Here is a 15644-nt window from a genome sequence, read left to right as displayed (position 1 = left end):
CGTTACATCGCTTTCTTAGTTAATAGTCGACACATTTAATGTGCTTGTTACTCCATACAGGCAGCGCGGGTATGCCAATTCCTCGTGTTACATGGGGTGCCTAGAAGCAGCTCTTGGCACTACAGAGCTGGTCTCCCTGCTCCCTGAGTATGATACATGATTATGTGCAGAAGCTCTGCTCGTGAACCTGTGCCCCTTACAAAGCACCGATATTTGGAATTAAAGGGCACCGGGCATCCCAGCTGTCGGGCATACTACAGACGAATTTACAGGGAGGGACTGAAAGTGGACCCTGTATCCCAAGAGGGAATGTCAAGGGGCCATATCTGAAGGATGATTGTAATAACTCGAAGGCCCAAGGTGTACGGGGGGAGGGAGAGTTCAGGGCCCCTCCAAATGTAAGGGCGGATCACAGAATGTCGAAGTGATAAATTGTTACAGCACCATGAAGTTTATCCAGTGAGCACAAAGCGCTTAGAATGAACCAATTCCATTTAAGCAATTCGAAAACAGCGAACAATTGTGCTTTCAGCACTAATGTGCCCCTCACATGGATGAAACCGAGAGTTTGTGCACCACAGGAGGGGCTACTTTTACACCACATGACTGAGATGAAACAAGAGGCTAGGAGGGTGGGGCTGGGTACGGTGGGGGGCTTTGAGCTGTTGTGGGGCTGCAGGCAGATGACATCTCGGAGGGGGTCACCCCTTAAAGACTTCTTCTGGAGGGGGGAGGTCTTTGAGCTGTTGAGGGGCCAGAGGGAGGTGACATCTCTGAGGTGGGGGATCACCCTGAAAGGCTGCTGGGGGTGGCTTTGGGCTGTTGTCGGGCTGAAGGGAGGTGACATCTCAGAGGGGGTCAACCCTGAAGGGCTTCCAGAGGGGGGAGGGGGCTGGGTGTTTTTGCACTGTTGTGTGGTTGGAGAGAGGTGACATCTCTGAGGTGGAGGGGGGGTCTCATCCCTGAAAGGCTGCCAGGGGGGCTTTGAGCTGTCGTGGGTCTGGAGGGAGGTGCCATCTCTGAGGTAGTGGGGGTCATCCCTGAAAGGCTGCTGAGGGGAAGGGAGTTGAGCTGTTGTGGGGCTGCAGGGAGGTGACATCTGTAGGAGGCTGTCCTGGTTTGTAGAAGATAACAAAGGTGCTTACAGCTTATACCAGGTCCAGTTATCCCTTATTAGTGTAATGTAGTCAGTGTCTAGCAGCCAGGCTGTCTAGAGGTAGCTGTGGATGAGCAGCCAAGGCTCATATAGGAGATACGCAAAGCTCATGCAATACCACTGCAGTCACACAGTACTCACACACATGAAAAATACACAGTGTTACAAAATAAAGGTACTTTATTTTTAGTGACACAATGCCAAAAATACCTTAGAGGCTAAACTCCCTTAGGAGGTAAGTAATATACACAGTATATAGACTAGAATGCAGTAATAGCTGTAAAAACAATTAGAAAACAATGCAAGAGATAGCAATGGGCCTAGAGGTATCACAAACTAAACCATATACTAAAATAGTGCAATGGGAAATTCAGTTTTCCACCTAGGAAAGTGTACTGTCTAGAGAGGGGTCGGGAGTGTAAGAAACACCAAAGGTAAGTAATAGAACTCACCCCAGAGCCCAGGAAAACAGGAGTAAATAACAGTAAGTTTCCTAGAACACACAGGAACATGGGATAGAAGATAATGCAAGAACCAGAAGGGACTGCAAGACACCAACAATGGATTCCTGGACCTGAAGACCTGTGGAAGAAGGGAACCAAGTCCAAGAAGCACTGAAGAGTCCAGGGAGAACAGCAGCCCCTGCTAACCCGGATGAAGGTGCAAAAGAAGAACCACCACTGAGAAGACAATGTCAGTAATGCACCAAAGAAGACAGATGCAGGATCCTGGTTGGTGCAGAAGATGTCCCACGCCGGATGGATGATTGCAGTCTGGTTTGTGTCGCTGGATTCCGCCAACAAGCTTTGGCACCCACAAATGGTGCTGCCCAGGACCTGGAGGGATCTGGTGGCCTCTACCCAGAAGGAGGAGACGGAGGGGCCTCTCAGCAACTCAGAGAGCCCACAGAAGACAAGGCAGCGTGCACAGGAGTCCCACAGCACGGGGACAAAGAAGGTGCAAAATGAGGCCCATGCAGCACTACACAAAGGGATCCCACGCCACTGGAAAACCACTCAGGAAGCTGTGCATCGCAGGATAGAGTGCTGGGGACTGGAGCTGCACAGTGCAAGTTGCTGGCAGGAGCTGAAGATACAATGTTGCAGATGTCGTATTTGCTTCCTTGTTGCAGTTTGTAGAGTTCCTGGAGGGTCCAGGTGCAGTTTTGTTGGTAGAAGGTGAAGTAAAGGATACAGAGGATTCCTGCTGGAGTTTTGCAATCCGAATCCGAGGAAACACCTGAGGAGAGACCCTAAGGTCACTTAACCAGATAAGCACCTGTCAGGGGACGGCTCTGACACCACCTGCTGGCACTGGCCTCTCAGATGCTCCCAGAGTGCCCCACCACCTTGGAATCCAAGATGGCAAATCCCAAGGACACTCTGAAGGAGCTCTGAGCACCACCCCTGGGGTGGTGATGGACAGGGGAGTGGTCACTCCCCTTTCCTTTGTCCAGTTTCGCGCCAGAGCAGGGCTGGGGGGTCCCTGAACCAGTGTAGACTGGATTATGCAAAGAGGGCACCATCTGTGCCCTTCAAAGCATTTCCAGAGGCTGGGAGAGGCTACTCCTCTCAGGCCTTTACCACCTATTTCCAAAGGGAGAGGGTGTAACACCCCTCTCCTAAAGGTAATACTTTGTTCTGCCTTCCTAGGCTCGAGCTGCTCGAGCAACAGGAGGGCAGAAACCTGTCTGTGAGGTGGCAGAAGATGGGGCTGTCTTGAAAACCTCAAAAGGTTGGTATGGCAGTACTAAGTGTCCACTATGGTGCCCTCAGAGTGCGTGGAATTATACAACCAATGCTAGAATAAGTATTGGAGTATAATTCCAAGATGTTAGACACCTTACATGGCCATATTCAGAGTTACCATTGTGAAGCTGGACATAGGTATTGACCTATGTCTAGTGCACGCGTTAAATGGCGTTCCCGCACTCACAAAGTCTGGAAAAATGGTCCTGGACGATGTGAGGGCACCTCTGCTAGTGCAGGGGTGCCCTCACGCACAGGTACTCTGCACCCAGCCTTCAGGGTTGGAAGGCCTGACATATAGGTGACTTATGAGTGACCTGGTGCAGTGAAAGGGTGCTTGCACCATTTCACACAGGCTGCAATAGCAGTCCTTTAGAAGCCTTTGCATGGGCTCCCTATGGGTGGCAAAGTAATGCTGCAGCCCATAGGGATCCCTGGAACCCCGATACCCTGGGTACCTAGGTACCATATACTAGGGACTTATAAGGGGGCACCAGTATGACAATTATTAGTTGAATGCTGTGTTAACAGTATCCAACAACCAAATTTAAAGGGAGAGAGCATAAGCACTGGGGTCCTGGTTAGCAGGATCCCAGTGACACAGTCAAACACACTGACAAACAGGCCAACAATGAGGTTAACCATGCGAGAAAGGGGCTACTTTCTCACAACATCTCTGAGGGGGGGGGGGGGTCACCCGTGAAAGCCTTCATTTGGGGGGGGGGGGGCTTTAAGCAGTAGTGGGGCCGGAGGGAGGTGACATCTCTGAGGGGGGTCACCCCTGAAAGACAGCCCTGGGTCACCCAAATCCTGTCACTAGCTACAATGCAGGCTCCTGCCCTTGGGGTTTTACACAGGGTATTACATAACCCCCAGGGGGTCTAAGTAATCTCTTCTTGTTTGTGTTTCAGAGCACAGAACTGACCTGTGGGTCCTGCAGCTTTGTCCCTGCCTGTCCCAGAGGATCCACGTCAAAGGTAAAGTCTGCACTTTGTTTACTCTGAATCTCCTGGGCTAGCAGGCCTGGGCGCTCTGTGTCCAGTGGTCACCTGCCTTATTGTGTGAATGTCTCTCCTGGGCTAGCAGACCATGCGCTCTCTGTGTCCAGTGGTCACTTGCCTTATTATGTGAAAATGTCTCCTGGGCTAGCAGGCTATGGGCTCCATGTGTCCCGCAGTGGTCACCTGCCTTATTAAGTGACTGTGTCTCCGGGGCTAACAGGGCCTGGGCTCTGAACTGGAACTCGTGGCAAGACCAGGAGTGGTCACCTGCCTTATTATGTGAATGTGTCTCCACGGCTAGCAGACCTGGGCTCTCTGTGTCCAGTGGTCACCTGCCTTATTGTGTGAATGTCTCTCCCAGGCTAGGAGGTCTGGGCTGTCTGTGTCCAGTGGTCACCTGCCTTATTGTGTAAATGACTCTCCTGGCCTAGCAGGCCTGGGCTCTCTGTGTCCAGTGGGTGCATGTCAGGCACATGGTGGACCCCTGAAGCCAGTCACCCGAGCCCTCACACACAGACACTCACTGACCCCCTCATCCTGGCACTTACAATACCTCCCAGCCCAGCCATTCAGGACACCACAAACCGACAAGAACATTCACCTGCAGACCCACTAAACCCATCCAGAGTCTTACAAGCCACTTCAAATACTACCACTGACTGCCACCCAAACTAGGACATATGCAGCCATTCACAATACTAGTAACATGGAGCCACTCACAATGGCCACTTACAACACAGCACAATGGTAGGAACCTGCTAAAAAAATACTGCTGGCAACACCATTAGTCCCCGGTACTCAGGGCAACCGCTGTTAATACCACCCACCCACCCACCCACTCCCCCACCCCAGCACCCTACTGCAACACCTACTGACTGCCAACCACAGCAGCGCTCATGCCTGGCTCACCCTAGTCTTTCACTCACAACAGGCCTCCTCCGTAGACCCTCACCGCCATCTGCACCAGACACACTATCCAGCATCATCAAGACACATCACAAAGTACCCAGAGATACTCACAGCACAACTCACCCCAGCCTGTTACCACAACACTAACAACTGCTGTCATTGGCACTCATCCATAACTAATCCTAGCCTTTCACTCCCAACAAGCCCTCCCCAGACACACACAGCCATCTACATCAGACACACAATACAGTGTCAACAAGACACATCACAACGTACCCAGAGATACAGCACAACTCACCCCAGCCCCTTACCACACCACTAACAACTGCTGTCATTGGCACTCATCCATAACTAACCCTAGCCTTTCACTCCCAACAAGCCCTCCCCAGAGACTCACAGCCATCTACACCAGACACACAATACAGTGTCAACATGACACATCACAACGTACCAAGAGATACAGCACAACTCACCCCAGCCCCTTACCACACCACTAACAACTGCTGTCATTAGCACTCATCCATAACTAACCCTAGCCTTTCACTCCCAACAAGCCCTCCCCAGAGACACACAGCCATCTACACCAGACACTCAATACAGTGTCAATAAGACATGTCACAAAGTACCCAGAGATACAGCACAACTCACCCCAGCCTGTTACCACAACACTAACAACTGATGTTATTAGCGCTCATCCATAACTAACCGTAGCCTTTCACTCCCAACAAGCTCGCCCCAGACACACACAGCCATCTGCACCAGACCCTCAATACAGTGTCAACAAGACACGTCACAAAGTACCCAGAGATACTCACAGCACAACTCACCCCAGCTCGTTACCACAACACTAACAACTGCTGTCATTGGCACTCATCCATAACTAATCCTAGCCTTTCACTCCCAACAAGCTCTCCCCAGACACACACAGCCATCTACACCAGACACTCAATACAGTGTCAACAAAACACATCACAACGTACCCAGAGATACAGCACAACTCACCCCAGCCTCTTACCAAACCACTAACAACTGCTGTCATTAGCACTCATCCATAACTAACCCTAGCCTTTCACTCACAACAAGCCCTCCCCAGACACACACAGCCATCTACACCAAACATACAATACAGTGTCAACATGACACGTCACAACATACCAAGAGATACAGCACAACTCACCCCAGCCTCTTACCACACCACTAACAACTGATGTTATTAGCACTCATCCATAACTAACCCTAGCCTTTCACTCCCAACAAGCCCTCCCCAGAGACACACAGCCATCTGCACCAGACACACAATACAGTGTCAACAAGACACGTCACAAAGTACAACTCACTCATAGACCCTTAAAACTCACTGAATCATTTGCATTCATTATATCACACACTGATAGGCACTTGCACTCATCCTGCCAATCCCATAGGAATATAAACTACAGGCCCTTGCTCAGCAGCACACTAGCTAATCTCAAGCCACTGCCAAATACTTCAGATACCATTCATCCAGCCAGTCACAACATCATTCAACCACAGCCATTCACAATGTCATCAAGCCAGATCCACTGACATCATCACGTATTCATAGCCTCTTCAACAACACATATTCACAGCCACTCACTACACTGCTGAACCAGAGCCACTCAACACACTTCTGATGGACAACCTCTTATAGCAGTACTCTTTACAGCCGTCCATTGCATCACCTACCTCAGCCATTCACACCATCCCCCTTATCACCAGCCAGTATGAATCATCTCAGTACCACTAACATACAGCCACTCACTGCACCACCCACACCAACCACCCACATCACCAGCCAGCATAGATAATCTCAATACCAATAACATACAGCCACTCACTGCACCACCCACACCAACCACCCACATCACCACCCAGCATAGATCATCTCAATACCAATAACATACAGCTACTCACTACACCACTCACACCAACCACCACATCACCAGCCAGCATAGATAATCTGAATACAAATAACATACAGCCACTCACTACACCACCCACACCAACCACCACATCACCAGCCAGCATAGATAATCACAATACCACTAACATACAGCCACTCACTACACCACCCACACCAACCACCCACATCACCAGCCAGCATAGATAATCTCAATACCACTAACATACAGCCACTCACTACACCACCCACACCAACCACCACATCACCAGCCAGCATAGATCATCTCAATACCACTAACATACAGCCACTCACTACACCACCCACACCAACCACCACATCACCAGCCAGCATAGATCATCTCAATACCACTAGCATACAGCCACTCACTACACCACCCACATCACCAGCCAGCATAGATAATCTCAATACCACTAACATACAGCCACTCACTACACCACCCACACCAACCACCACATCACCAGCCAGCATAGATCATCTCAATACCAATAACATACAGCCACTCACTACACCACCCACACCAACCACCACATCACCAGCCAGCATAGATCATCTCAATACCAATAACATACAGCCACTCACTACACCACCCACACATCACCAGCCAGCATAGATAATGTCAATACCACTAACATACAGCCACTCACTACACCACTCACATCAACCACCACATCACCATCCAGCATAGATAATCTCAATACCACTAACATACAGCCACTCACTACACCACCCACACCAACCACCACATCACCATCCAGCATAGATAATCTCAATACCACTGACATCCAGCCACTAACTACACCACCCACACCAACCACCACATCACCAGCCAGCATAGATAATCTCAATACCACTAACATACAACCACTCACTACACCACCCACATCACCAGCCAGCATAGATAATCTCAATACCAATAACATACAGCCACTCACTACACCACCAGCCAGCATAGATAATCTGAATACCACTAACATAAAGACACTCACTACACCACCCACACCAACCACCCACATCACCAGCCAGCCTAGATAATCTCAATACCACTAACATACAGCCACTCACTACACCACCCACATCAACCACCACATCACCAGCCAGCTTAGATAATTGCAATACCACTAACATACAGCCACTCACGGCACCACCCACATCACCAGCCAGCATAGATAATCTCAATACCAATAAGATACAGCCACTCACTACACCACCCACACCAACCACCCAGATCTCCAGCCAGCAGAGGTAATTTCAAGACCGCCAACATACAGCTAGTCACGGCACCACCCACATCACCAGCCAGCATAGATAATCTCAATACCACTAACATACAGCCACTCACGGCACCACCCACACCAACCACCCACATCACCAGCCAGTACAGATTCTCAATAGCAGTAACCCACAGACAAGCCCTCCCCAGACACACACAGCCATCTACACCAGAAACACAATACAGTGTCAACATGACACGTCACAACGTACCAAGAGATACAGCACAACTCACCCCAGCCTGTTACCACACCACTAACAACTGATGTTATTAGCACTCATCCATAACTAACCCTAACCTTTCACTCCCAACAAGCCCTCCCCAGAGACACACAGCCATCTGCACCAGACACACAATACAGTGTCAACAAGACATGTCACAAAGTACAACTCACTCATAGACCCTTAAAACTCACTGAATCACTTGCATTCATTATATCACACACTGATAGGCACTTGCACTCATCCTGCCAATCCCATAGGAACATAAACTACAGGCCCTTGCTCAGCAGCACACTAGCTAATCTCAAGCCACTGCCAAATACTTCAGATACCATTCATCCAGCCAGTCACAACACCATTCAACCACAGCCATTCACAATGTCATCAAGCCAGATCCACTGACATCATCACTTATTCATAGCCTCTTCAACAACACATATTCACAGCCACTCACTACACTGCTGAACCAGAGCCACTCAACACACTTCTGATGGACAACCTCTTATGGCAGTACTCTTTACAGCCGTCCATTGCATCACCTACCTCAGCCATTCACACCACAACCCCCTTATCACCAGCCAATATGAATCATCTCAATACCACTAACATACAGCCACTCACTGCACCACCCACACCAACCACCCACATCACCAGCCAGCATAGATAATCTCAATACCAATAACATACAGCCACTCACTGCACCACCCACACCAACCACCCACATCACCAGCCAGCATAGATCATCTCAATACCAATAACATACAGCTACTCACTACACCACCCACACCAACCACCACATCACCAGCCAGCATAGATAATCTGAATACAAATAACATACAGCCACTCACTACACCACCCACACCAACCACCACATCACCAGCCAGCATAGATAATCTCAATACCACTAACATACAGCCACTCACTACACCACCCACACCAACCACCCACATCACCAGCCAGCATAGATAATCTCAATACCACTAACATACAGCCACTCACTACACCACCCACACCAACCACCACATCACCAGCCAGCATAGATAATCTCAATACCAATAACATACAGCCACTCACTACACAACCCACACCAACCACCACATCACCAGCCAGCATAGATAATCTCAATACCACTAACATACAGCCACTCACTACACCACCCACACCAACCACCACATCACCAGCCAGCATAGATAATATCAATACCACTAACATACAACCACTCACTACACCACCCACATCACCAGCCAGCATAGATAATCTCAATTCCAATAACATACAGCCACTCACTACACCACCAGCCAGCATAGATAATCTGAATACCACTAACATACAGACACTCACTACACCACCAGCCAGCATAGATAATCTGAATACCACTAACATACAGCCACTCACTACACCACCCAATCACCAGCCAGCATAGATAATCTGAATACCAATAACATACAGCCACTCACTACACCACCCACACCACCACCACATCACCAGCCAGCATAGATAATCGCAATCCCACTAACATACAGCCACTCATTACACCACCCACATCACCAGCCAGCATAGATAATCTCAATACCAATAACATACAGCCACTCACTACACCACCCACACCAACCACCCAGATCTCCAGCCAGCAGAGGTAATTTCAAGACCGCCAACATACAGCTAGTCACGGCACCACCCACACCAACCACCCACATCACCAGCCAGCATAGATAATCTCAATACCACTAACATACAGCCACTCACGGCACCACCCACATCACCAGCCAGTACAGATACTCAATAGCAGTAACCCACAGACACTCACTACACCTTCTCCACCCAATTACACCAACCCCATACTTCACCAGACGGCATTAACTGCCACTAACTGCAAGAGTCAACTATGTCCTCTCATGACACCAGCTTTTTTGTGAACAACCACCCACTACAGCATTCACCCACAACCTTTCACCATATCATTTAACAAGTCACCCATTACAGCCATTCAGCACACCACACTCCAACAGCCATTCACTACACTACTCTTTGTCCAATAGACCCATAACATCTAACTACATTTACAGCACCATTCAGCAGCAGACACATATGACACCTGACCACAGGCAATAATGCACCCAATAAGACACCGCTACATCACTTCTCCAGTTACTCAGAAATAACCATCCAAGTGCCCAGCTGAGCCACTCACTCACCGACACTTAATACAATGCTCACCTGCAGCCATTCATTACTACACCAACACTGGCCAGTCATTGCACACACACCAACAACTGCAAACTTCCCCACTCAACCACAACCACTCGATAAGTATTCACATACAGCCACTCTCTAAACCCCAACCCACCAACATTCTCCAATCACAACACACTCCAACAACATACTACACCACTCAAGCACATTACTCACAACACTTCCCTTCCACATCAGCTCACATCACCTCTGATACCAGTGACTCCACAACTTACCCTAACTCACAAAAACAATAACCATGCAGCCCACTACACCCCTTACATCAGACAGTGAAGATAGTGCTCATCCATGGATGCACAACACCACTCACATGCTTTCTGTTGGTTCCTGTCTCGGGGATGAGCACAATGTTGCGAGGTGCTTCTCGCTAGGCATTTGGGGGAGGCTGGTGCTGGGTGTAGTTACTGTTTGGCTGCAGTGCTGGTCTCTCAGACGTTGGTCAGGTGTTGTGATCTGCTTGATCGCAGGCTCTGGGTGAAGCAGAGCGGATCCAGGATTCTGAAAGCGGGGGCATGTACCCACTCCATATCTGTACAAGATGCAGAGTTCACAATGAGGTTGTACTGAGTGGGAGTCGGAAAGCATGGAAGTTTTTGGCACTGATGCCTCCAATGGACCTGCATTGTGAGGCTGGAGTCTCTATAGATTATATGTTGGCCCATGCAGTATTGCACAGTTCTTACCGCACGTCCATGGTTTCCTGAAAACAAGTGGTTCCTTCAGGTGGTTATTTCACAGCAGTCCACAAATGCCTCTTTATGTGTCTTCCTTCCCCTGCAGGGAGAGTACAACCACTGCAAGTACCCCTTTCGGCACCGCTGGCTGCCCTTCCCCCATCGCACCTCTAGGTGGCAGCGCCCCTTTAACTACGTCAATGACTACTATGACCTGCTGGACTACGGCTACCACCAAGGGTGGAAGCCGCAGGTCACCATGATCAACGGCTGTAGGAAAAGGTGCTTCTCAACCACCTGGACCCCAGAGTGCTGCAAAAACCACTACGGGAGGGAGTGTCGAGGTGAGCAGTGATCCATTTAAGAAGGTGGAGCAGGAGCGATGTGTTCAGTGCGTGTGGACGGCATGAGTCTTGTCAAGAAATGTCTCAGCACTAGTTGTAGTCACCAGCAGTTCCAAATAGTGTACAAAGAACTGATGTGCTCAGCTTAATTAACTCCTCGCCACAGACAATATAACATAAAAAATAAATGCAAATACATTTTGGAATACAAGAATAGTTCCTTATTATCTCTAATGTGCTAATATTGAATAAATCTATCTAAAACTCAAAATTGATGCCACAGTTCACTTCAAAGGAAAAGGGTCAATTATTCCAGTGATCCAGACAATTCCAACTACAGCCTTTACCAATTAAAACAAAGTGACACATAAACATCTATAGATATGGTACACTCTTGATTGTGTTCCTGCCTCTATCTAAGATGGCAAGAGTCTTCTTCAGGAAAAAACCCTGCTTAAGTTTTTTTTTTTTCTTTTTTTTGAACCACTTTTATTAGTTTTCATTCATGGTGCATAACACAAAGTATTACATCATACAAAATTACTTACAGACTCTTTAGAACATGACATAATCAGTATTTTGGTAGGAGTAGATGGTTCAGACCCTACATACTGTAACACCTGAGTTGGCGTGCAGACAGACGGTATACCTTGTAAGGTGGATTGTAAGTGTCAGGTTGTGCCTGTTCTCTCATGTGCTGCACATTGTGGGGCTGATTTATACACTGCTGTGTTGCCCTTGCATCACTCAAAACTTAAGCCAAACATGCCAAGCAATGCAAGCCACCTTTCGTGGCCCTGCAATGTTTGGTCAGTCTGGAGTAGCACAAGGCAGTGCAAATGGCTGCCTTGCATTACTCTGCCCTGGGAGTCCTTTCATGGGTGAAGCATGGGTGCTCCCAGGCATACATCCATGGATTGTGGCACAGTCCCACATTTATCATACGTGGTGAACCTCAGAATGTGTCAAAATGCTCTGAGGAGTAACAAATATGTTTATTTCTCCAAGTTTTTTCCTCTTTCTATGTGTGCTGCGTTCTGGGTCAGTGTGTTTAGCAGTACTTTTAGAACTTCAGTCCTGGATGCTGAGGGTCACTGGTTCTTTGTGGTCTTCTGTTTACAGCATGCCCTGGAGGACTGGAGAGTCCATGCAGTAATCACGGAGAGTGCAAAGATGGAATCAGCGAATCCGGAGAATGTGTCTGCTTTGAAGGCTTCAATGGGACGGCTTGTGAGCTGTGTGCGCCGGGGAGATACAGCCCAGCCTGCCTAGGTATGTACCCTGTTTACATCCCTGTAATCTCAGACATGTGACTTCTGAGCTGTGTGCGCAGGGGAGGTCCTGCCCAGCCTGCCTAGGTGTGCACCCTGTTTATATCCCTGTAATCTCAGACATGTGACTTCGGAGCTGTGTGCGCAGGGGAGGTCCTGCCCAGCCTGCCTAGGTGTGCACCCTGTTTACATCCCTGTAATCTCAGACATGTGACTTCTGAGCTGTGTGCGCAGGGGAGGTACTGCCCAGCCTGCCTAGGTGTGCACCCTGTTTACATCCCTGTAATCTCAGACATGTGACTTGTGAGCTGCGCGCGCTGTCGTGGTGCGGTCTAGCCTGCCTAGGTGTGTACCCGGTTTACATCCCTGTAATCTCAGACATGTGACTTGTGAGCTGCGCGCGCCGGGGAGGTACGGCCCAGCCAGCCTAGGTGTGTACCCTGTTTACATCCCTGTAATCTCAGACATGTGACTTGTGAGCTGCGCGCGCCGGGGAGGTACGGCCCAGCCAGCCTAGGTGTGTACCCTGTTTACATCCCTGTAATCTCAGACATGTGACTTGTGAGCTGCGTGCGCCGGGGAGGTACGGCCCAGCCTGCCTACATATGAACACTGCTACATCCGTGTAACCCCAGACACGTGACAAGTTGTGGACTGTGGGAGCTGAAGCGGCACAGCCTTCCCAAGCATGTATCTATGTTGGACATGGGACTACTTGTGTGCACTGAAGGAGCTGTAACTCCTGCCATGGGACTGCCTGTGGCCTAGGCATGCTAGATATGTACACCTTTATACTGCTGGAAACTCAGAAAAAAGGATGCTTGTAAGCCAGGAAGGTACAGTCAAGGTGCCTTGGTGTGTACACTGGTGGAAGCTGGCCTATACGGCTGCCTGTGTGCTGAGGAGGTACAGCCCAGGCTGCCCCAGTATGTATGTTGTTATACAGCCAAGTGGTTACATGTGAGCCGAGGAGGTACAGCTCAGGTTGTCTCAGTATGTATGCATTTTATATGGCCATGCAGCTGCCTCTGTGCTGAGGAGGTACAGCCCAGATTGCATCAGTATCTATGTATTTCGTACAGCCACTCAGCTGCCAATGTGCTGAGGAGGTACAGCCCAGGCTGTCTCAGTATGTATGTTGTTATACAGACATGTGGCTACATGTGAGCCATGGAGATACAGCCCAGGATGCCTCATTACGTATGTTGTTATACAGCCAAGTGGTTACATGTGAGCAGAGGCGGTACAGCCCAGGCTGCCTCGGTATGTATGCATGTTATGCAGTCATGCAGCTGCCTGTGTGCTGAGGAGGTACAGCCCAGACTGCCTCAGTCTGTATGCAGGTTATACAGTCATGTGGTTACATGTGAGCAGAGGAAGCGCAACCCAGGTTGCCCCTGTATATATGTATGTCATACAGTCATGTGGTCACGTGTGCTGAATAAGTACAGCCCAAGATGCCTCTGTATGTATGTATGTTATAAAGTCATCTGGTTACATGTGTGCTGAGGAGGTACAGACCAGGCTGCCTCGGTATGTATGTATGTTATACCGTCATGTGGTTAAATCTGAGCAGAGGAGGTACAGCCCAGGCTGCCTCAGTATGTATGTATGTTATACAGTGATGTGGTTACATGTGTGCTGAGGAGGTACAGCCCAGGCTGCCTTGAAATGTATGTATGTTATACAGTGATGTAGTTACATGTGTGCTGAGGAGGTACAGCCCAGAATGCCCCGGTATGTATGTATGTTATACAGTCATGTGGTTACATGTGTGCTGAGGAGGTTCAGCCCAGGCTGCCTCAGTGTATATGTATGTTATACAGCCATGTGGTTACATGTGAGCCAAGGAGGCACAGCCCAAGCTACCTCAGTATATTTGTATGTTATAGAGCCATGCAGCTGCCTGTGAGCCAAGGAGGCACAGCCTAGGCTGCCTCAGTATGTATGTATGTTATACAGTCATGTGGTTACATGTGAGCCAAGGTGGCACAGCCCGAGCTGCCACAGTATGTATGCATGTTATACACCCATGCAGCTGTCTGTGTGCTGAGGAGGTACAGGCCAGGCTGCCTCTGTATGTCTGCATGTTATACAGCCATGCAGCTGCCTGTGTGCTGAGGCGGTACAGCCCAGATTGCCGAAGTATATATGTATGTTATACAGCCATGCAACTGCCTGTGTGCTGACGAGGTACAGCCCAGGCTGCCTCAGTATGTATGTATGTTATACGGACATATGGTTACATGTGAGCCGAGTAGTACAGCCCAGGCTGCCTCAGCATATATGTATGTTATAGAGTCGTGGTTACGTGTGAGCCGAGGAGGTACAGCCCAGGCTGCTTCAGTCTGTATGCACGTTATACAGTCCTTTGGAAACATGTGAGCCAAGGAGGCACAGCCCATGCTGCCACAGTATGTATGCATGTTACACAGCCATGTGGTTACTTGTGAGCCAAGGAGGCACAGCCGAGGCTGCTTTAGTATATATGTATGTCATACAGCCATGCAGCTGCCTGTGTGCTGAGGAGGCACAGCCCAGGCTGCCTAATTATATATGTATGTTATACAGTCATGTGGTTACATGTGAGCCAAGAAGGCGCAGTCCAGGATGACTCAGTATATATGTATGTTATACATCCATGCAGCTGCCCGTCTGCTGAGGAGGTACAGCCGAGGCTGCCTCAGTATGTATGTATGTTATACAATCATATGGTTACATGTGAGCCAAGGTGGTACAGCCGAGGCTGCCTCAGTATATATGTATGTTACACAGTCATGTAGTTACATGTGAGCCGAGGAGGAACAGCCCAAGCTGCCTCAGTATGTATGTATGTTATACAGCCATACAGC

General features: G+C 49.1%; 1 protein-coding gene across 2 annotated transcripts in view; it reads left to right on the top strand.

Annotated features, from left to right (window-relative positions):
* STAB1 (stabilin 1) overlaps nucleotides 1-15644 on the top strand; it is an 829863-nt gene that overhangs the window by 645347 nt on the left and 168872 nt on the right. For both annotated transcript variants that reach the window (XM_069206091.1, XM_069206090.1), the window contains exons 55-57: nucleotides 3816-3881; nucleotides 11284-11521; nucleotides 12644-12793. In XM_069206091.1, the coding sequence (XP_069062192.1) occupies nucleotides 3816-3881; nucleotides 11284-11521; nucleotides 12644-12793 (454 nt within the window). The remainder of the gene's footprint in view (nucleotides 1-3815; nucleotides 3882-11283; nucleotides 11522-12643; nucleotides 12794-15644) is intronic.

Source organism: Pleurodeles waltl, chromosome 9, assembly GCF_031143425.1.
Source record: "Pleurodeles waltl isolate 20211129_DDA chromosome 9, aPleWal1.hap1.20221129, whole genome shotgun sequence".
NCBI classification, from domain to species: domain Eukaryota; kingdom Metazoa; phylum Chordata; class Amphibia; order Caudata; family Salamandridae; genus Pleurodeles; species Pleurodeles waltl.
This window is presented reverse-complemented; position numbering and strand designations above follow the sequence as displayed.